Genomic DNA, 22,689 nt, shown 5'->3' with positions numbered 1-22,689 from the left:
GTCCGGTTGGCCATTTTTGTTCTGTACTTAACATCTCTTCAACATGTACTCAATGCACGTAACACAACCTAATAGGTTGAAAGTCGGTTTTGATTACAATGCAGTCGTGAAAATTCAATATTCATAGACTTGGCCCTCAACGGACAACTTAAATGCACTCTACAGTGTGATGGCAATATTGCCAGACCTGTAGCTCAGATCCTTTCCAACAGAACAAAGATGGCCTAGGCCACCATAGCTCAATTGGCAGAGCAACCGACGCAAAATCAGGAAGTTGTGGGTTCGGATCCCACGGGTGTCTGGTATGCCATTTTGGTTCTGTACTTAACATCTCTTCAGCACGTACTAAATGTATGTAACACGACTTAATAGGTTGAAATTCGGTTTCGAAAAGCTGTTTGTTTCTTTCCTCTGACCTAAACATGGTATTTTGTACTCTTTTTACATGCGACTATCCCATCATGTGATAAGATCAGTACTGTCTTTCAGAGTGCTTCCCCACAAGAATGTTTTTCTTTTATGATGTGCTAAAACATGCACGGGTTGCTAAACTTGGTGATGTTGAAGAATCGCAGTTTTGTTCTTTTAGTTTCTTTTTGGAGAAGTTACCTGTTATTTTGTATAACCAAGCTATAAATGATTTAAAATGCGCACAGTTGTTGCATATCTGTGGAGCTGATGGATATTATAAATATGACAGGATTTCTAGATTCATTCTGTCTGTTCTTACCGTATCACATAGTAATGCAGAGTGTGAACAAATTTTTAGCCATATTAAGAAGAACTGGACACAGTTCAGGTCATTGATGTACAATGGAACTCTCAAAGCCATTTCCATTTTGAAGACCAAAAGTTCTGAAGCATGTTATACAAACATGTATTCTATTAATTTTCTGAAGAAAGCAAAGCAAGCTACAACTTCAGCTGTTAAATCAGAATGAAGATGTGCATGTGATGGTGTAAATAATGTAAATAACTTGTGTGCATATAATTATGTGCCATTTTCACACCATTCAAATGCTGGGGCTGTACCTTAAGGCCACGGCTGTTTCCTTCCCATTTCTAGGCCTTTCCTGTCCCATCGTCGCCATAAGACCTATCTGTGTCGGTGTAACGTAAAGCAAATAGCAATTAATTAATTATAATTATGTGCAGCAGCATACGCTTTACTTCAGAGTTTTAATTTGTCGTGTGCATAAAGAAATTATGTTGTGTAAGTAGATTTCATTGATGCATTTTAAAGATATTTGTGTTAGTTTAACTGAGGTGAATTATTTTGTCCCTCATAATGTCATTGGTTGCATATAGTGTTTGATATTAGCCTGATGCTGTTCAATTCGTAATTATCTGAAGTGAAGACAATACATTAATTTTGTCGTTTTTCACTACATTTTGGTACACTGGTTTCCTGCATATTTTGACGTACGGGGATTTTACTGATAGGTCTTTTGGAAAGTTGGCAGGTGTGAAATAAAAAAGTGGGTCTAATACGCAAGGAAATATGGTAACTAGGATAAGCTGTAGGAAGTTCCCTCTCTCATAGTTTACTATTATGTCCAAGAAATACGGACCTTCTTCATGCAGCTACAGCACACCATAAGCCAATTCTTTCACAGAAGGGAACTTTGAAAATTACTAGGTGATTATCAGTATTCATTGAAGCAAAATTCTTTGTCCGCTTCCTTGGCTGAATGGTCAGCGTAGTAGCTTTCAGATCTGAGGATCCTGGGTTCGATTCTCGGCTGGGCCATGGATTTTAATCGCCTCTCATTATCAATTACAAGATATCATTATCAATCACTAATGACCTGCATTTAGGGCAGTCGCCCAGGTAGCAGATTCCCTATCTGTTGTTTTCCTAGCCTTTTCTTAAATGATCGTAAAGAAATTGGAAATTGATTGAACATCTCCCTTGGTAAGTTATTCCAACCCCTAACTCCCCTTCCTATAAACGAATATTTACCCCAATTTGTCCTCTTGAATTCCAACTTTATCTTCATATTGTGATCTTTCCTACTTTTAAAGATACCACTCAAACTTATTCGTCTACTGATGCCCTCCCACGCCATTTCTCCACTGACAGCTCGGAACATACAACTTAATCGAGCAGCTCGTCTCCTTTCTCCCAAGTCTTCCCAGCCCAAGCTTTGCAACATTCTTGTAACGCTACTCTTTTGTCGGAAATCACCCAGAACAAATCGAGCTGCCTTTCTTTGGATTCTTTCCAGTTCTTGAATCAAGTAATCCTGGTGAGGGTCCCATACACTGGAACCATACTCTAGTTGGGGTCTTACCAGAGACTTATATGCCCTCTCCTTTACATCCTTAATACAACCCCTAAATACCCTCATAACTATGTGCAGAGATCTGTACCCTTTATTAACCCATTCACCTCACATTTAAATACCATAGGAGTTCACTAAGAAATCACATTTAAATACCGCTCTACGGCCATCGTCGTCACACTATTATTTAGAAAATCGTACAAGACCAACCAGTAAATATTCCTTTCTGAAAATTTGCATGCATGATAAAGAAGTAATAAACTTACCAATGCCGCTATTTTAGTACGTCTGCTGGGTGTGGTACACCTCAAAACATTTTTTTAAGGGCCGGTTCTACCACCTCCAGGTAGAGCAGCAGGTAATTTGCCCTCCACGTAAAACGATATTTCCGTTCGACCATTCCCGGGTAGCGCTGTCGGCAGCATAAATCGTAGTTACCCGGCGCATAAATTATCGGCCTCTCGAAGCTGCCGATAAACCTTTACCTGCCGGGCAAGTCTTGAGAGCTGAAAACTGTTTATTGTATTTGAAGCTTCTTGCATCTTATTATCTCAAGTTGTTGATAAAAAACAAGATACAGTGACAACATTCGGGATCGGTATTGCATTGCAGTAAGTAAAAACTCGGCAGGATACACTAATTTAAGATTGTATGTCATGGTATACGTAATTTTGTTTCGTAATTCCATATGATTTTAGGTTAGCAGGTTTTAATCATGGATGAGCTTCTTGAGATTGTTGATCTTGTTGATGATTATGATGACGATGAACAGTTAGTACCAATTAGGCGTCCCCTACGCCGGATACGAGAGAGACCAGATCATTTCTGTATCTGGACTGACGCCGAGTTTTTTTGCAGATTCAGGCTTAAAAAGCCGACTGTAATCTACCTTTTGGGATTAATTGAAGATGAACTACGAAACGTCAGTGCTCGGTAAGTTATGTTATTGTATTAGTAGTTCGACATAATTCTTGGAGCCACACAATTATCACTCACGAGATTTAAGAATCGACGCTATATAGTGTTATTCTGAAGTGAAATTTAATTACAGTATTTTGAGAACTTGTTCAGCGAAGATGGGTACCGTATACATTCGCAACAAACCGAGATTTACGGAAAGATCAAACATTTAGCTTGTTCCCTTGCTCATATTTGTGTTCATGTTTGTGTTGAACGACTTTTAGGTTACATGGTTCAACAAGGACAGGTTAAGTTACAGCTTGCAAGGAGTTAGTTTTGGTAGAGTGGTGAAAATTGAGCGGTTCCAGGATTCAGATTATTTAACATATTATTATTAAATTACAACTATTTTTGTCACTGTTACGTGCTCAGATACCATACTTTAAATTATCTTAATACTCATATGCCTAATAAGTTACATTTTGTGCTGAGGAAGCCTGTATGTGAAGTATGGATACCTATTTTCCCTTGAAATCAAGTGTATCCTTTTTCTTTTTGTAGGAATTTTGCAGTCTCACCCATGAACCGCCTATTGCTAACTTTGCGGTTTTATGCAACTGGGACAATGTTCCTAGCAGCTGGTGATTTTAGTGGTGTTAGTAAATCAACAGCATGTTCAATTGTAAAACAAGTCACCTGGGCTATTGCACGGCTGCGACCTCAGTTCATTAGAATGCCACACACCGAACGTGAACTCCAGAATGTACAGATGGAATTTTACAGAATTGCTCGATTTCCCAAAGTTGTTGGGGCATTGGACTGTACTCATATAAGGATTCAATCTCCAGGTAAATATGCAATGTTATACAGTAGTATTCTCCATCTACACATTACTGGTATGTGAGGCTACCTCACTTCTGCTTCTTCCCTTATCCTATTTGCTGCCCTTTCACCTGTTATTACTTTAATTTCTTGTGAATTTAGATTCAGCTATTGTGCATCCATACAATCGCAAATACATTACCATTATCCTTTTCTCTCTGTCGTTATTATGTTTCATTGGTACTGAACATGTAGGCCTGCTGAAATATTTTCACATAACTTAGACCAGGATTAGACCAACTTAGCCTGTTGCTACTTATGAACTGTTGTGGTGAATCAAGGATATACGTTGGTGTACAGCCATAAATTACAGTGAGCCGACATATTGTTCACAATGTTCTCTTACCGTTTCCATCATAGAGAATACCACTCATCCAAAGCTATGTTTACTTGACCTTTTCAAGAAGTCCTTAACAGTATTTAACGTCCCAAATTACCTTGACCGGATTTATCCCATATTGGTACGTGCTTATAAATAAAATAAAAGAAGAGGCTTATCATTCCAAGTACCTGATTGGTTTCATAATTTAACCATGATAATTGTTAATTCTTAGATACCATCTGTACAGTATAGGGTAATCGTACATCTCCTATATCTCTGAACTACCGTAAATGTTGTTGCTGAAGAACATGGTAAGCTATCAATTTTCAACTTATATCAACCCAGCATTATGTTTTACTTCTAGGATATTGTCAGATTTACAAAGTACCTCATGCTGGTGAGCAATATATTGGAGAAAGAACATATTCTCACTGTTTGGGCAACATGGCTCTTCTGAGGCCAGTGATTACTGGGATGAATATTGCAGACGACCTTTGCTCACCTAGGCCTACTTATTTTTACAAATAATCCTACACACTGTCTAGGAGCCTCCGTGCTCAGGCGGCATTGCACCAGCCTCTTACAACTGGGTTCCGTGATTCAAATCCTGGTCGCTCTATGCGAGATTTGTGCTGGACAAAGTGGAGGGAGGACAGCTATTTCTCTGGATACTCCGGTTTTCTGCTAGATGAGGGCTTCATTGCATTGCATTCCTGACCCGGTCGAATGACTGTAAACAGGCTGTAGATGTTCAATCCTAGAAACTGTGTAAACTTGGGTTGCCGAGCAAGAATACCTGCTACACTGATAGTTGGCGATGAAGCTCAGATCTTAATTTACTGTGTTGCAAGTACACAGACACTTTTAGAATATCACATAAATATTCCTGCTCTGATATAGCCTTTTCCAGAGTCTAGATGTAGCACTTTGTGAGAATGAGTTCTTTGATCTAGATATGCCCAGCCTATGGAATATGGTGATATTGGAACCTTAATGCAATGCTGCCATGGGGGAAAGTGTGTCTCATGATTACATTTTGAAGCTGTAAAAATTCTCTTATTTCTTGTTTCTTAACCCCTCCCAACTCCCACCCCCAGGCAGTTGACCTTCTTTCACTTTGTACTTGACATGCTGTTAGTGATCAGACTGTTTCCCCACTGACCTTTATGGTTTCCTCTACCACTAAATAGCTGCTATACACATTGCAGATCCTAGATATACAAGTCACTCAGCACACTATCACATTTTTACCAAGGTTGATCAAATGAAACAAGCAATATCCTGCATTAGGAAGTCTATCAACTGGTATTTATTACTAATTGGACTTGTCAGATCTAAGCATGCTTCTTTCATCTTTACTCATATGTAGTCTAACAAAGATGTAACTCAGTATTATATCTTCTTTGATATTCATGCATATAATTAATGTTTGAGGACCAGACTCAGTATACGAAGAAAAAGGTTCTTCCCTGTAAAAGCATGCAACCTTTATAATAGTTATAAAGTTGTCTGCATTCACAATTTGGTATGCAATAAGCAGCTGAAGAGTACGTATTAAGAAAGCTGTTGTCTCAGATTTCATTCAAGGCGATCATCTGGATGAATCCGTTATTGTATCATACCTTATTATTAGAGGCAAAAATGTGGGGTATTACAAAGCAGTTTTTGTTGCATATACAATATTACTGACAGAAAGTAACAGGTAGGTTACTCAGTATAGGGCTAATACTGTTACCTTTTTTAAGAAGCAGTCAATACAGTGCAAATTAAATCATATATTCCAGATGAAATTTTTAATGGCATCTTTTTAATGAAAGAAACTGTATTGCAATACCCTACAAGGCCTTATGAAATACAATTTAAAGCATTGTACAACCACAACCAATCCTTGACATTAGAGGATAGAAAGCTCATGCTAGTGTATGTTAAAGAAGCCAGAATAGTAAATGTAGAAAAGTTAGTAACTCCAAACGACAAATAGATGTGATTTCCCTACAGATTACTTAAACCAATACCTAAATTACATCTTTTCCTTTTTTTTAGTATACCCTATCCTCAATTACTTAAGAGGTGCAGTAGATGTGGAAAGAATAAAAAATGGCTTGATATTAATGGCATTTTCTTTTTCATTTGCAGGGGGTGATAACGCAGAATATTACCGGAACAGAAAAGGCTTCTTTTCACTCAATGTGCAAACAGTGAGTGATAGAAGTCTGAAAATCCGGGATATTGTCGTGCGATGGCCTGGATCAGCCCATGACCAGGTTGTTTTCAATAACAGCCACTTGAAAGCCAGACTTGAGAGGAATGAATGGAGGAATCTTTTAATATTGGCAGACAGCAGCTATGAAAATAGACCATATTTAGTAACACCATTCGCTAATCCCAACTCAGCCGCTGAGAACCTCTATAACGAAGCACAAATTAGAACGAGGAGTGTTGTCGAAAGGCAATATGGAGTTTGGAAACGGCGATTTCCAGCACTATCTCTGGGAATGAGAGTGTCCCTCGAGAAAGCACAAGCCATTGTCGTTGCTACTGCTGTTCTACACAATATGGCATGTGACAGAAGAGAAGACGAGCCACCAGTTGATCCTGACCTTAGAGTTCTCGATGATAACGTGCCAGTGATTCCGCATTTGCACAACAATGAACAAGGAAATGTATGTTCCCGACAGAGGCTTGTGAACGAGTATTTTTCCCAGTTGCTAAATGAGGGGAGATAATCTGCAAGCTTCTGTGAATTAGCCATGCACCTCTACAATCTTCTCCATTATTCTCCTAGGTAACCTATCCTCCTCTATTCACCTATGACCCAACCACTGCAGCCAATTTATGCATACAGCTTCACCCAAAGAGTTTAATCCTACCTTAGCCATTAGTTCCTTATTCTGAGTACCATACTGCCATTCTTCCCACCTGATTGTGCTTGCTACTTCCAACTTATGAATAAGATATAGATGTTGATTTCGATAGGGAACCTGAAATATTTGTCCCGAATGAGTAAATTTATAATACCAATGTACTTGGTCCAGTATTGGACATTATAAATTTTCCAGCTCCCTAAGTACGGTACCCTATTTTTAACCTTTTAGCAATACTGTTTTTGGAAAATGTGGCATTCATAGAATTTTTTTTTTTTTTGCTAGGGGGCTTTACGTCGCACCGACACAGATAGGTCTTATGGCGACGATGGGATAGGAAAGGCCTAGGAGTTGGAAGGAAGCGGCCGTGGCCTTAATTAAGGTACAGCCCCAGCATTTGCCTGGTGTGAAAATGGGAAACCACGGAAAACCATTTTCAGGGCTGCCGATAGTGGGATTCGAACCTACTATCTCCCGGATGCAAGCTCACAGCCGCGTGCCTCTACGCGCACGGCCAACTCGCCCGGTCATTCATAGAATTCTAGCAAGTCAAAGCCCTTTATTGTACCATATGTAAATATAACATTATGTAAGTATTTTATTAGAATAGTGGCATTCTTGTTTAATTTTAGTAGTGCTTTATCCTGCGCAATCGCTATTAAGCAGGTTCATCAACAGATGATGATGATGATGATGACTTATTGACAGGTCGAAACTGGTACTGTCTTTTAATGTAAATATTCTAGACACTTTGTAAAATAAAGTATTGATTAGGTGGACAACTCATCCTTCGTACTTGTGTGCTCAAATTATCAATACGGACATGAAGCTGATAGATTATAGATCCCTATGGGAATCAACATCTGTATCAGCTGATGGCCAGGCAGGCATCAATTTTTGGAAACGAGACAAAGCATTGGCACTGCGGTAGCCCCAAGTAACCTACGCAGTGGCCTACATGGTATGCACTAGCCATGCGTCTTGGTCGGTGTGCTGTTTACCAACTGATGAGCCCAACTTGGCACACTCAGGCAACCAGGAATGAGTTAGCTGGAAAATTTATAATGTCCAATAACGGGTCAACTACATTGATATTATGAATAAGAAATCCTGAGTCCACACAGCCTTCACTCCCGTTAGTCTAAAAACATACAAATGTCAAGATAGTCTGACCAGGCGAGTTGGCCCTGTGGTTAGGGACGTGCAGCTGTGAGCTTGCATCCGGGAGATAGTGGGATCGAACCCCACTGTCCGGCAACCCTGAAGATGATTTTCCATGGTTTCCCATTTTCACACCAGGCAAATGCTGGGACTGTATCTTAATTAAGGCCACGGACGCTTCCTTCCCGTTCGTAGGCCTTTCTTATCCCATTGTCGACATTGGACCTTAGGTGTGACGTAAAGGAAATTGTAAAAAAAAAAGGAGTGCATTTACATATTTCTCACAGAAAATTGTCCATCACAACTGCAAGCTCATTGCATTTCTTTTGCTGCATCTTTATTCATTTTTACTGAAGTATCCTAGCATCCTGCAAGAATACACTTGTAAAACTTCAGTTTTGTATTTCCAACGTGACACTGTTTTCTTAGGCTTCTTCCCTACTGAGATTACTTTAGTCTTGGAAATGCTATTTTTCATATCATATTTGCTGCACGTCTTTTTAAGCTCCAGAATAGATGCAGAGTTTCAACACAATCTGCAATTAGGACCAAGTTAGCGTAATCAAAACTGTTCAAGCGTTTCTACCCAATGCCATACTCGCATTCCATGCTAATCTAATTACTGTATAAGCCCGTTTTATCCCTGCCTTCCTGCATAGTCCCTGATTTCAGGTGTAATTTCATCTATTCCTGCTGCTTTTCCTTCCCACTTCAACTATAATTCACTGTCATCATTGTGCTGCTCCCCATGAACTCCGTTGTTGGGGACTTCAGCAGAAATATTCCCTTTTGCATTCAGCTCCTCTTCAAAATATTCCTTCAGTATGTCCAGTGATTCCCTAGCACCTACAATGAGTTCACACGATTTCCCCAAAATGCTATTAATTTCCCTCCCTTTCTGACAGTCCACAATACCATAGTTCCCTGCCGCTTGACCAGTCCTTTCCAGTTTATTTCCAAAATCTTCCCATGAATATTTCCTGGACTCTACAATGACTTGTTTCTTTCATCTGTATGCAGTTCCTTACCTACATTTTTACACACTTTCTTTCTACGTTTTAAAGTTGATTTCATGAGGAGGGTTTGTGTAATCACAATGTGGTTCAGCATGGGGGTGTTGAGTGATAGTTCACGCATCACAACCCCTCAATATTTATCGTCTTTGAGCCTGCAAAAACTGCCGTGTGATAAAGTTGTGGGGGAAATACTGATCCGCAGCACATACATCAAGTGCAAGTATTGTTTGACATTACTCGTTCAGAATTGAACCTTAAATGACATAACCTCATTGGCTGAAGTTCACAGTTGAAATATTTTACATAGTTTTTGCAGGCGCAAACGACAATATAACGTCAATTGAAGTGTTAATTTATTTCATATATTACATGTAGAAGCTGGAAGGTTTTCTATGTGGGATATTATTTGTATATATGTGTACTGTACTTCAGAAATTCTAATATATTCACAGATCAGCAATTGTCTCTTAAGATACAGCATATAACTGATTAGAATCAGAATACCATGTGTCAATGTTATGAACTTCAAGATCTGTGTATGCTTATGCAAATTCATCAAGGAGGAGTCGTGTTTTATTTCAGACTTAGCTTTGGTTATATGTTCACGTGTTAGTGGGGAGAAACTGTTCAGTCTTATTTGTATATATCTTACAAGTGTTTGATGAGTGGAATCTCTATGTATAAAGTCATTATAGAATATAAGTTGTTTATTCCAAATTATTGTGGAGGTTTCATTTAAGGTATACCTTGCTGCAGTTCCCGTCCTCCTAGTCATTTTCAGTGGGTTAGGTACAGCCTGAAGCGCAAGTACCAAATCCCTGAGAGAAAAAAAAAAAAATCATGCCTTTTATAATCTGAGGGATCCATTTTTGTCAAATCTGATGCCAACGTTTACAAACATTTATGATTACTATATTTTATTTTATTTATAAATCATTCCACCAAGATGTTCACTTTTTTCTATCTGAGCATTTGATCACCATTTCTTGAATAGTACCCCTGTATGCCACCCACTCTTTGAATCCTGAACTGAATGACTGTTCTTTGGAGCGTTTCAGAAATCATATGTGTACATGTCTCGTTTCCTTGTCCTGAAGATTTCCTATCTCTCTGTGGCCAGACTCTACCCTAGACCCAGTGATACTTAGTTCCCTACCGAGCTCGATAGCTGCAGTCGCTTAATTGCGGCCAGTATCCAGGAGATAGTAGGTTCGAACCCCACTATCGGCAGCCCTGAAAATGGTTTTCCGTGGTTCCCATTTTCACACCAGGCAAATGCTGGGGCTGTACCTTAATTAAGGCCACGGCCGCTTCCTTCCCACTCCTAGCCATTTCCTGTCCCATCGTCGCCATAAGACCTATCTGTGTCGATGCGACGTAAAAAAAAAAAAAAAAAAAAAAAGCAAAACTTAGTTCCCTGAAGATCAGGTAATCGTCAAAAAATCCTTGGAATACAAATACATTCCTATCAGGTTTCCTGAATTCAAATTCAGGTATAATATGGTCTGTTACGGATCTGCTGCCCCTACCCTTCTACGTGCAACGTTGAGTAGCCTTATGCTTGAATGAATTCGTAACCGATAATCCCATACTAGCAGAGAAGTCCAGCAAATGCTGCCATTCCTACTTGCAATTCTTGCATATAAATTACCCATTAGCACTATCCTATCCGTGCTGTTGACCCTGACTACGATGTCTTTCAGTGCTTCCTAACACTTGTCTATTTCATCCTCGTGTGCTCCCTCATGTGATGAATACACTGAGACAATCACGGTCCTAATTCCTCTAACGCTAAATCTGTCCACAAGTAATGAACTTCATAATTGTTCCGCATTCACAGACAAAATCGTTGTACAAAATTTTCTTTTTAGAAAATGTATAGACTTTTCTGGCTTTCAGTTCTATTATATTTCAATTTCTTACTCTAAAAATTGAAGATTTTTGTCCTTCAGCTGAAAAAGGCTCAAAAGAGAGACATACAGTTTGTTTAATTCTAATCATGAGGAAAAGCTCAATTTTTAGAGTACAAGACTGAAATACAATAGCATTGAAAAGTCTATATATTTTCTAAAGATAACATTCTGTACAACAAATCTATCCACAGCATTCAAGTGTCTAACACAGGGCCTCTCAAACGCCCAAAATTTCATGCGTGCAAACCGAGGCGCAGAGGTACTGTGCATCAGTCCAACTCGGGTGGTGTAGTGCGTTGAGAACGACGAAGCGCTCAGTGATAGACAGCTTGTTTATCAGTGAAATAGATAAGTGCAAGACAACATAATAATGGAGCAACCTGTTTTGAAGAAAGCACAGACCTACGAAAGTCCATTCAATCAAACTGGGAACTTTCACATCTTTTTTGTCAGTCATGACAATAAAGCCAAATGCTTAATCTGTGAGACAATTATGTGATCATCAAAAAGATCTATTTTTCAATACAAAGACTTTGCTGATTTCTACCACAATGTGTTGGAAGATTTTCCTAACCTGCATTGAGAAGCAGCTAAGATTGTTTCTACGCTTTGTTCCATATGCACATGTGAAACGTTTTTCTGTTTTGACTTGTACGAAAACTACATTGCGTGCGAGTATTTCTGTGGCTTGGTTCTAAAAGGGCCAATGTCTCTGTTAAATACTAAACGAACAGTTAACATTTAATTAAATAAGCCCTTGCCAATAATAATAGATTACCTATAAAGATTAGAGACCTGGCAATTTTTAAAGAATACGATAGAAAAAAATTAGCGTTTAATAAGGTGACTTCCACAAAGAAAGTATAAAGTTATTTAAAGTTAGTTGTCAAAAAAAAAAAAAAATTGGAAAACTATAAGCAAAACCTCAAATGCTCGTAGCTCAAAAACAGGTTTTTTGACATTGGCCCTTTTAGAAAGAAGCCACAGATTTCTGATCATAAAGGTTGTGCACTGGTGCATGCAACCTGAGAGGCCCTGGTCTAACAGAAACTGTGCATCCTCCTTGCTGACTCAGCCAGTTCTACCTCCTACCAAGATGAGGTTGACTGGAGTCGCATCTTAGCTTGTGAACCACAGGCAATGGCTGAATGGCCTAGTTAATATTTTTTAGAAATTTGTGTGGCTATTGCTAGTCTGGTACAGACCCTTTGAGGATGGGTGGCAACAGCTGTGATGGGAAACTGCAGGTTACTGTAGTCAAGGATAGTGGTGTGAGAGTTGCAGGGATGATCGGGACAGTACACACTTCCAGTCCAAAGCCAGGGTAATTAACCATCTAAGGTCAAAATATAGAACTCTGGACCTTCTTAACCAATGGAGACTACACTGACCACTCAGCCAAAGAGCAGGACAATGGCCTAGTAAGTTTTCTTCAGATTTGGGATGCCAGTTGCTATGGAAAACAGGTGGGCACCTCTGAATTATTCTGAGCCTTGGTCATTCTTGTACACAGGCAGCTACGACTATACAATCCACTGGGGGGTGTCCATAAATCATTAAAATAAATTATCTGTGGAATGAGTAGCATAAAAAAAAAACAAGAAACTTGTAGCACAACAGCCCAGAAGGCCTGCAGATTGTGAAGTGTCGTGTGGTCGGCACGATGAATCGTCATGGCCATTATCTCCTCACAGGTCCTCATTTATAAACATGTAAGCTTAGTAGATCTTGAACCAGCCCTCATATCCAGATAAAAATCCCTGACCTGGCCAGGAATCGAACCCAGGACCTCCAGTTGAGAGGCGGTCACACTATCCCTACAGCATGGGGCAAGCCGAGTAGCATCCTGCTTCAAAGAAAGTTACCAAGCTCAGAATGTTTTCAGTGGGAATCAGTTTTTAAATAAATACATTTGTTTATAGAGTATATATTACACCCTACCGGGCGTCGAATGGATGACCCACGCATAAGAATGCCTCCACGTAACGGGGTAAACACCCACGGATGAGATTGGATTGAAGAGCGGGTCGAATTGCTTAACGAGCTTCGGACCGCTCCCCTTCCTACTTTCTGTGCCGGCCCGGCAGCCTGAGCACTTGGGGAAGTGGTACGTTCAAGAAAAACAAAAACAACAACTACTTAAGATGGAGTCTTAGGTCTATAATATGAAAGTAGGATCTCTGGGTTCAAATGCCTATTGGATACTGCTTAACACTGCTACAAATGACAAGAATCATAAAATAGGGGTTACGAATATGAATTTATTCAAAACATGACAATTAAAAGAAGTTGATACAGCTCTCTATACAATGACTCTCCACATATGGGAGGAAAAGAAAATAATAATCACTTTAAAAATACGAATCGCCCATGGGCGTCGCCTGCATAACGGCATGATTGAGGTTTTGCGACTTGCTATCGTTCATTTGTCCTCATTAATTCATACCGTTCATGAAATTTGTACATTATTCTGTCTATCACACCGTGAGATGATCTGATGTCCCTATACACAAATATTACTAGCTGTTCTAAGCACGAACATAACCGGGGCCTACACTATATAATATCATATTAAAAGACACTTTTGCATAATGCACAAACAAACACAAATACCATTTTTGCTAAACCCCGGACTACTCATCTATCACCAAGACCACGCAACGTGCACATAGGTTCTGTTTGAACTCAAAAATATGTGCACATAATTACGAAACATACACAGATATATATAGATATATACACTTCATGCACACAGGAGGGCCATTCCTAGAAAAAAAAAAACAGCATGGTTATCAATGTCTCCGGCCCAGAGCGCAAGCTTGGAGCAGCTCGCTCAAGGGCGCCGTCATAACCCGGAGTCGAACTGGCAGGCTCCCGACCGAGAGGTACTGTGGGTTTCTGTAGATCCCGAGAATAGCTACAATCTCATCTCGCCGGACATCTGGGGGGGATCCCTACTCATTTATTAAATACCTTTAAAAGAAGTTACCGTGATATTATCGTCATACAAGTATTCTTAGCTAAGCCATTTAACCCAAACCAAAGAACGCGAGCAGACCAGGCTCCAAGCCCTCACACAAGGGGATACGGGACCCCTTTGTCCCGAGGGCGAGAGCTAGACATACACAAAAAAAAAAAACAAGGAAGGGAGGGCGGTCATTCACTTCGCACGGCCGTTCTGATTCTTCTCTCGCTCACACGTCTACCCTCTCATCTCGGGGACACACATATCCATGGCCCGCTTCGTTTGCTTATTCATATCATTATGGAATTCCCATGAAATACTCTTTTTATTCACTCCCTTCTCATTATTATCACTGAGACTGGGGCACGATCACTTCTCAATCATCTCATCGTAAATTCCTATTCGGCCTTCTCACTACGTCTCATATCGCGTATCTTCTTCCCTTGGGCCTATGGCTCTCATGGCTCCTCGTTCATACCACATAAATACACTTATATTTCAACCTTCTGACCAAAGATTAAGGGACTCCTGCCCTGGGTCTCGCCCCGGCTATAGATAACAAAAAAAAAACACTCCCAACCATTTTGGCCAATTAATCAAAATCACGGGAAACTTGCATATGGTTCCACACACCTATCTAAATCACACAACATGTACCTCTCCCGGTCGGGATTTCTTCTTTCTTGCAGTCCATGCACTGATTATATCTGTAAGCTAGGCATGCATTGTCTGACTGACCCATGAGTTTCCCTGGCATATTTGACAACCTCGTGGGACAGTGACTACCAATATTTCGACATGTTTCCCTGCTTGCCAGCACTATTTTTCCAACCGCCCCTACGGGAAACTCAAATATTCTCCTAACCTTGTTCCCATATTTGCTAGGACATTCTACATGTTACTAAAAATATACCCCTCACGATAAGCTAATCATTAAGAAAGAAATATGAGTCGTCCGGGAATTTAGCCCCCTTGAATTTACTCCAACATTATAAAAATCAATAAAATTTCCATATAGGACATGCATTAACTTACAACATTTTAATATTTACAAAAGAACGCTAATCCTATCCCCGGGTTATGTCATGCTTAGAAATTAAATTTGGACATCACTCATCTGTTTGGTGGCCGTTGTTTCTCCCCCCACGGGAGACCCATGGTGAAGTTCTTAGTACTCCATGACCACTCGGTAGGTGGCGGGCGTGCAGTCCTTCATCCCTGGTCCATACAAGTCCGACATCCTGGGGAACTCGTCACAGCTGAAATCTTACAGTAATCCAAGTGGGTAACACTTTTACACTCGTCACACGTCCTCTATTTCAGAGTTTACACCCACGAATAAGACGGCCTTTCAAACCACGGCGAGCGCGTTCACAGTAAGAATCGGGTGGCTCACGAGACTCGAGCCCCTGATTCAAAGTAACACTTTGGGTGATACCTAATTATGAATTTCACTGACTCATTAAACCGGCAGTTTCTCAGCCGAATTCTCATACTTGTTCGTAAAATATGCTCGCGGTTTTTTACTAGTTTGACACGCAGCACAGAAACAATTCACCTAGGCTCGTTTGGCCTCCCGTTCACTACACAAAGGCTTTTGTACAAGGGTTTCTGACTGTAACTGGAGCACCGCGGGACGCAGTGTCCGTCTCACGACCCGTGAAAGAACAACTGTCTCTGCAAGGGCCTGCTCGGCCTATATTATCTCGCCCGCTGGAAGCTTGGGGGTGTAAACCTTCACGGTTCATTAAGAACCAGAGCTCCTTTCACACCAAGAATTGAAGATATTTAAATATTGCATCTTGTAGCCCTCTGTCTCCTCTTTCATTTGAGCCAAGCGTGCTGGACCTACGATCAGCAGTTTTTATCTAATTTGCTTCCCGCCTTTGATTAATTCATTAGCGTCCCTCGGGAGGCGGAGTCAATTTTGAGCGCGACTCTTGGCTTGGGCGACGCCGCTGTATCCACATGTGTTAGCGATATGTTACATCTTGACAGCTGGTGACCTCATTTCTTCCCCTGCATAAGTTATTACATATTTTTAGACTGGGGAACGCAGAAAATTCCGCTCTATTCAATGGTGTGTCTCACATAATTTTCCTATGTCTGGATTAAAAATATCACCCCGTTTTTACGCGCCAAAATCCGACGTTGGCACCCGTGACACGTGCATAAAAAACCGGAAGTTCCTTGTGTTCGTTTGGCACTCTGGGAAGCTAAGCTCCACCTCGGGGCGTATCTGACTACTCCAGCATCGCGTCCCCTTCTATCTCTCTCTGCGAGTTGAGAGCGTATTTCCGCGGGGGCTTGGCTGTTGCTTTGTCCTCCCTTTGTTCGCAGGCGCTCTTTTCGCGGGTTCCGTTCTGGCAGGACGCCGCTCGATCCCCTTCGCCCATACTGCTACCTATGACGCGACCTTTAGGAGTAATTTTAATGGAGTATAAAAGCCCATATCATTCCCATGAGCTGTACAGGACACTGTACGGTTTCAATATATTTAGCAAAGAATAATGTTACATCTGCCTTTTCTTGGCAGCCATATATTTCAATCTGAGCAGCTTCATTCGCATTCTGTGCTCAGCAAGATGTCTCCTATTTTGCTGTTTAAAAATCCTTGCCTGGAGTGAGACCAAGTCCAGCTTTGCCTGCAGGAGACTGTTGTGGCTGGACTTCAAACATTTAGTCTGCTTCCTCGTGGGCACATTCTTTTTGTGGCTGTGGCTGGATGGTGTAATAGGCGGAGTAACTTTATCTGAAAACAAAATGATAATATATTACACCTGTCTTGTCACATTTTGATGTAAAAGCACTTAAATTTGGTAATGGAAGCATGCATGTCTGCCTAAAGTTTAAACATAAATTTTTATCCTTCTTGCCAAAAGAATGGCAATACCAGCCAAAAGTAAAATTGTCAATATACGATACACTGCCTGTTTCTTAAATAATCTCTGTTTACCTATACTGACAAAACCATTGTAGCCCATTAAAGAAGAAAGGACGTACCTCAGAGCAGTACAACCCTCACACTTTATAGTGCGTGTCAAGTGCCTTATTGTTCACTCTCAATATTTTAAGAAGTGAGGAATAACAGACTAACAGTTATTGTATAGAGGGAAACTGAATAACTTAATAGTGGGCCGAGATTAATGCCTAGTTTACACAATGTCAGTTGATGAGCCAACTGTTAGCGATAGCTGTCTTCTAATTATTGCAGGACAATCGCTAGCTAGACCAGTTGAACGAGAACCCGTTCACAAGAGGAAGCTATTGCCACACTAGTAGATGACGAGAAATGGCTGAGTGTGCAGTGTCTGGAGTATCCCGTGAGAAATTAAATTTATTTAGTAAATGTATGTGCCAGGAATTCACTGCTGTTAATTTTATCCGTAATCTCAGAAAGTGCTGGTTGACGAACATTTTTGTCTTTGTACAGATCTTCATGCTGGTCCCACAAACATCATTGTTCTCTATACAGCTCAACAAGTTTTATGTTAGTATTGTCACCCTACTTTGGAGCCATAATAAAAATAATTTAAAAATTAAAGTATTTAAATTATCAAGATCATTCAGGTGGCTGCACCTCTCGGTTGACACAAGTGAACTGGCAAAAAATAAATGTACAGTTACTGGCCTCAGACGTTCACACGGCGCCAACTGTTCCGATTATACTAAGCTCCAGATGGTGGGGGTTGCAGCTGGGCCCAGTTGGTTGTCCTCAGTCTACTCCTGGGGACAATCGATTGCCTGGACAATTGTGAAGGCAATTCACTAGACAACTGTATCGGAGTGTTCACACGAAGCTAGTCAACTGTCCTCTGACAATTGTCTCAACTGGTATCGTGTAAAACTAGGCATAAGAGACATGAAAATCTGTGAGACTGTGTACTACAAATTGATTGTTCAGATCAGATTTCTAACTTATGCGATGTACGGTAGTTAAAAAGCTATGAAAGTAAAAGAGAAGCATGTTCATAGGTTAAGGCGAGTACTGTGTGGAAAAATGTTGACTATGCAGGAGGATTGTGCGGTACAACCTAACGATGCCCTTCCCAACATAGGTCACAGTGTTCTCCCCAGAAATTTTCATCAGCTGGGCGGGGAATACTACATTAAAAAAAATTAATACAATAAAATTTCAATCTATTCCCCTCAGTAATATCAGACAGGCAAACTTTAACAGCAAAATAATGAAGATTTAATATTTAAATAATCAGTTTTATGGCATTTAGGCCTACATTTTAATCTGAAGCATCCGACGAGTCAAATGTGTATTAATGCTATGTAACTAGCACATATAAGCCTCAGTGGCACAGACGGCAGCCTCTCACCGCTGGGTTCCATGGTTTAAATCACGGTCACTCCATGTGAGATGTGTACTGGACAAAGTGGAAGCGAACAGGTTTTTCTCCAAGTACTCCGGTTTTCCCTGTCATCTTTCATTCCAGCAACACAGTCCAATATCATTTCATCTGTCGGTCGTTATTTCCCCAGAGGAGTGCGACAGGCTTTGGCAGACGGCACAAATCCTATCCTCGCCACAAGATGGGGGCTTCGTCAATTCCATCCCTGACCTGGTCACTGATTGGAAAACAGGTATAGTACGCGCACCTTTTAGTGATACATGGACACCCTAGTGCTGAATCGGTCGAACACGGTTATCTTCGAGATTCATACTGGCAACCTTTGAAACACAAACTATGAATCGCTTATGCATCGCTGTGCGACATCTGGCACAGGCTACACTTTATGTACTTGTACTGTTGTTGTTTACACAGCAAAGCCAAACTATAGAATTCATGCTAGGAACAAGATTTGCATCGAGAAATGTTCTATAATGTGTGTGTGACCTAGTTGTTGGATTAAGATAATAAAGGTTTAGAAAATTCATATCGCTCGATCATACTATCGATTCAATTCAGATTTCATTTCTATTTCAGTTGGGAGTATTACCGGAACTGGGAGAGCTCCCTCCTTACTTCTCACCCCTATACAAAAATCAATCGCTAAAAAGTGAGCAAATAATAGTAGGTTTTTCAACTAGCACATATCTCGGTTATGTTAGCCAGGTGGTCTGAAAAAACGGCTGGATGGTGCACTGACTGAAAAGGTCCTAGTGAGAACACTGATCACAATATTTGCAAAGGTAAATCATGTAAATGTTGAAAGAATGGAACCCAGGAATCCACCAACCCCTTTCCAGAAATTGAATTAATTTTATAACATATCACAAATCATAGGGCATTCTCGGTGTCACTGGTGTCTCTAGCCACTATCAATGGCTGAAATTGATGCAATATGATGCCAGACTCAGAATTCAACTGCAGCGTAATAAGTACTACACCAAGGGTGATAAAACTCATACACACACCTTTACTCAGCATACTGTATATGCTGAAAATAGCAGATAAAACTTTACTAATTGGATGCAAAAGAGAGGTTAGGAATCCAACTTAGCATGGCTCGCACGTCACAACACACTACGCAAGGCTGCTGATTTGGGTGCGGCTAGTGACAAGACCACTGGTCTGGTTTAGTTAAATTGGCTACAGAAAAGACCATTGGTCTAGCACGGGGGAAAATGACCCATAGGCCTCTAATATTCCCTACAACAGTATCAGCCAGTTACGAGAATGTTGGTCTGGATAATTTAGACCATTGACTAGTGAGAATAAGAGTGCTTCCTCTCAAAAAATGTGCCCTTTTTGGCCAAGAGCTTGAACTTGCAGGTATGTTTCTGGCACATGAAAATTACTTTACTTTCTCACACTTAAGCTTCCAGATCTCTACCACAAACTTCATTACGATTCAAATCAATTAACTTGCGGCCAAGTAAAAAATATGAAAATTTCACTCATGTACATAATATACCATCAACATGGATACACAGTTGCACACATCACATTCAAACTTCACGGAATCATTATTTTCACGCAGCCCTGGGCAACACGATGCAAGCGCTATCAGAGGCAATAGGAAACTGCTCTTCAGCCAATAGGAGCACAGAAAATAGTCACATTTCACGGAATGACATAGTGTCAGTTTGCATTTTTCTATATACGTAAGAATAGTTCTCGGGGTGGTTAGTTGGTTCTCTGGCGAAAAGCATACAGTAAAGGAAGGATCTCTGCTACGTAAGGTATCGTTTCACATAATTTTTTAATGATCTGCACTCCCGCAAGTGAAGTGCTACAAATAACCATTCCACCTGGCGTATATGTTGCAAATAAACCAATGGTGACATGTTTTCTAACTCTTATGACTAATAAATCAATGTGTCAAGTTATTATGCACACACATACCTAATCTAAACGAGTTATGTAAGCTGAAAATAATCCTACGGTGACAAGTCTTCAACAAGTATAATTGATGGCACATATGTCGAGAAACAAATTCGAGATACTGTTCACAATGGAGATACAACGGCCAGGTTAGGAACTAATATAAACTGTATGAAATCAGTACACTGTGTGTAGAAGAATACTACTACAATAAAATCTACATCTAGTAAATAACTATTCCCAAAGCATACCTGTAGTGGTAACAATTGAATATATTTTATTACTGGCCATGAACATTCAGACCTATGTATATCCCCTCTAACCAGTCTGACGGAGTTAGGAGCTATAAATTAGGGTACATCTCTGCAGTCAATGACTGTGGCACTAATCAGAAGTAGGTATTAAAAATAGTCAAGAATTTCTATGCAAAGGCTAATGTATTCCATTTTCTGTTTTTACCTGCTATCCATCCCTCATTTTCTGGAAATAACTAATTTCTAGTGAATAAATCTTTAACCATTTATAAATTACACATCAAGATCTAAGAAATTAGATTCCCAGGGGCATTATAAAATCCTACATTATCGAACCATATCTCCCTTCCCTACAACAAAATGGTTAGGACACAGCACAGTTTATGAAAATGGTACTCTATGAAGTCACTACTTATAAATGGAATATAAAAATTACCTGAGGATTCTTCCACCTCTGTATGAGGCTGTACCTTCAGAGCGGGATGAAGTGGCATCTTCAAATTACTAGGGCTAAATGCAGTCCATTCCTCCGCAGGTCCAGAGGCCACCTAAAAACATGATAATTTATCTTTAAGTATTGGCTAGTTCGTGGTCGCAATAAAATAAGGTTGAAAGTTATCTCCTTATAACAACGGTAAGGTAAACCAAAACTTCTTTATAACCTGGCGATCATTCACAATTCTTGTACAGTACAGTAGCAGCAAAAGCATACGACCATATATTTTCTTCGGAAATGTACTGTGAATTTGAAAAAGAAAAGAAAAGCCCACACCTTCATTGTCCCTAATATTTTGAGGTACTTACACAGCACTTGAAATATATGTTAAAGAAGGAACTTACCACTTTACTCGTGCATAGTATACTTGATCCCATTACAGTGGCACCTTCCCCGGCACTTTCCTCGATGGGTACAGTAGCCTCTAAAACTGAAAAATAAAAGAAAACTTGTATTAGAAACGCAAGACCAAAATACGTACTTAACCTATAAAGTAAATTTCAAACATTACAGTAATTCAAATCATAATATGGTTACTTTCAATAACTATACCATAATAAAGCTATAACACTGTTCAACTTACTTTCTACTTCTACACCAATGTCATCTGAATCAAAACAAGGCTCCAGTCCACCCACACTTAAGGATAGTAGTGGAGCAAGCTTCGCCTCCCAAGGCTCCACATCCTTCACTTTTGGCGGAGGGCCGCCTCCAGTACCATATAACTGGATTTTTCTCTCAGCTGCATCCTTCCGCATTTTTTTTTTTTAATACACTCGTACTTGGAACGAAGGTTCTTCGCCGATCGCAAAAATCCAGCCGCGTGAAACTCTTGGCTAATTTTTTCCCACTGGCTTTCCTTTTCCCGCCAAGTTACTGCGTCTGTTCTCTTATTCTCTATAATGTCTTTATATTTTAAAACTAAATCGGTTAATAAATGGATTTCTCGTAGAGAAAAATTTGAACCATGCTCTCTTTTTGCCATTTTTATATGCGCAGTAAACGTGGTCACTCACAAGTCACAAACAAACCACAAATTCAAACCAAAGAGAATAAGAGATGCAAACTAGGCGTAATACGGGAAAATAAGACGATCGAAATGAGTTTAATATTCCTAACGATAGAGTGCACGGTAATCGAAGACCAAAATCAGTCTAGCCAATATACGTATTGTGGTGCAATGTTCCAGGTAGTTACCTGGCACTTACGCGGGCGTGGTCGCACGCAAACCAAATTACCAGCTGATTTACACCCCCAGGTAGTTTACCTCCCGCGTAGCTGCCAGCCACTTTACCGGCAGATGGTAGAACCGGCCCCAAGTGAAGAGCTACGCCACACTTTTTGCACTGCCAG

At 40.2% G+C, this 22,689-nt stretch overlaps 2 protein-coding genes across 2 annotated transcripts in view; both read left to right on the top strand.

Annotated features, from left to right (window-relative positions):
* LOC136864785 (phospholipid-transporting ATPase VD) overlaps positions 1-22,689 on the top strand; it is a 532,079-nt gene that overhangs the window by 373,740 nt on the left and 135,650 nt on the right. The gene's annotated exons all lie outside the window — the stretch shown is intronic.
* On the top strand, positions 2,918-7,115 carry LOC137498633 (putative nuclease HARBI1). The gene is made up of 3 exons (XM_068226506.1): positions 2,918-3,218; positions 3,747-4,033; positions 6,526-7,115. Exons 1-3 carry the CDS (start codon positions 3,001-3,003, stop codon positions 7,113-7,115), a joined length of 1,095 nt encoding a protein of 364 aa, XP_068082607.1. The 5' UTR covers positions 2,918-3,000.

The sequence above is a fragment of the Anabrus simplex genome, chromosome 2, assembly GCF_040414725.1.
Source record: "Anabrus simplex isolate iqAnaSimp1 chromosome 2, ASM4041472v1, whole genome shotgun sequence".
In the NCBI taxonomy this organism is placed as follows: domain Eukaryota; kingdom Metazoa; phylum Arthropoda; class Insecta; order Orthoptera; family Tettigoniidae; genus Anabrus; species Anabrus simplex.
The sequence above is the reverse complement of the archived record's forward strand: the minus strand, read 5'-3'. Positions and strand labels throughout refer to the sequence as shown.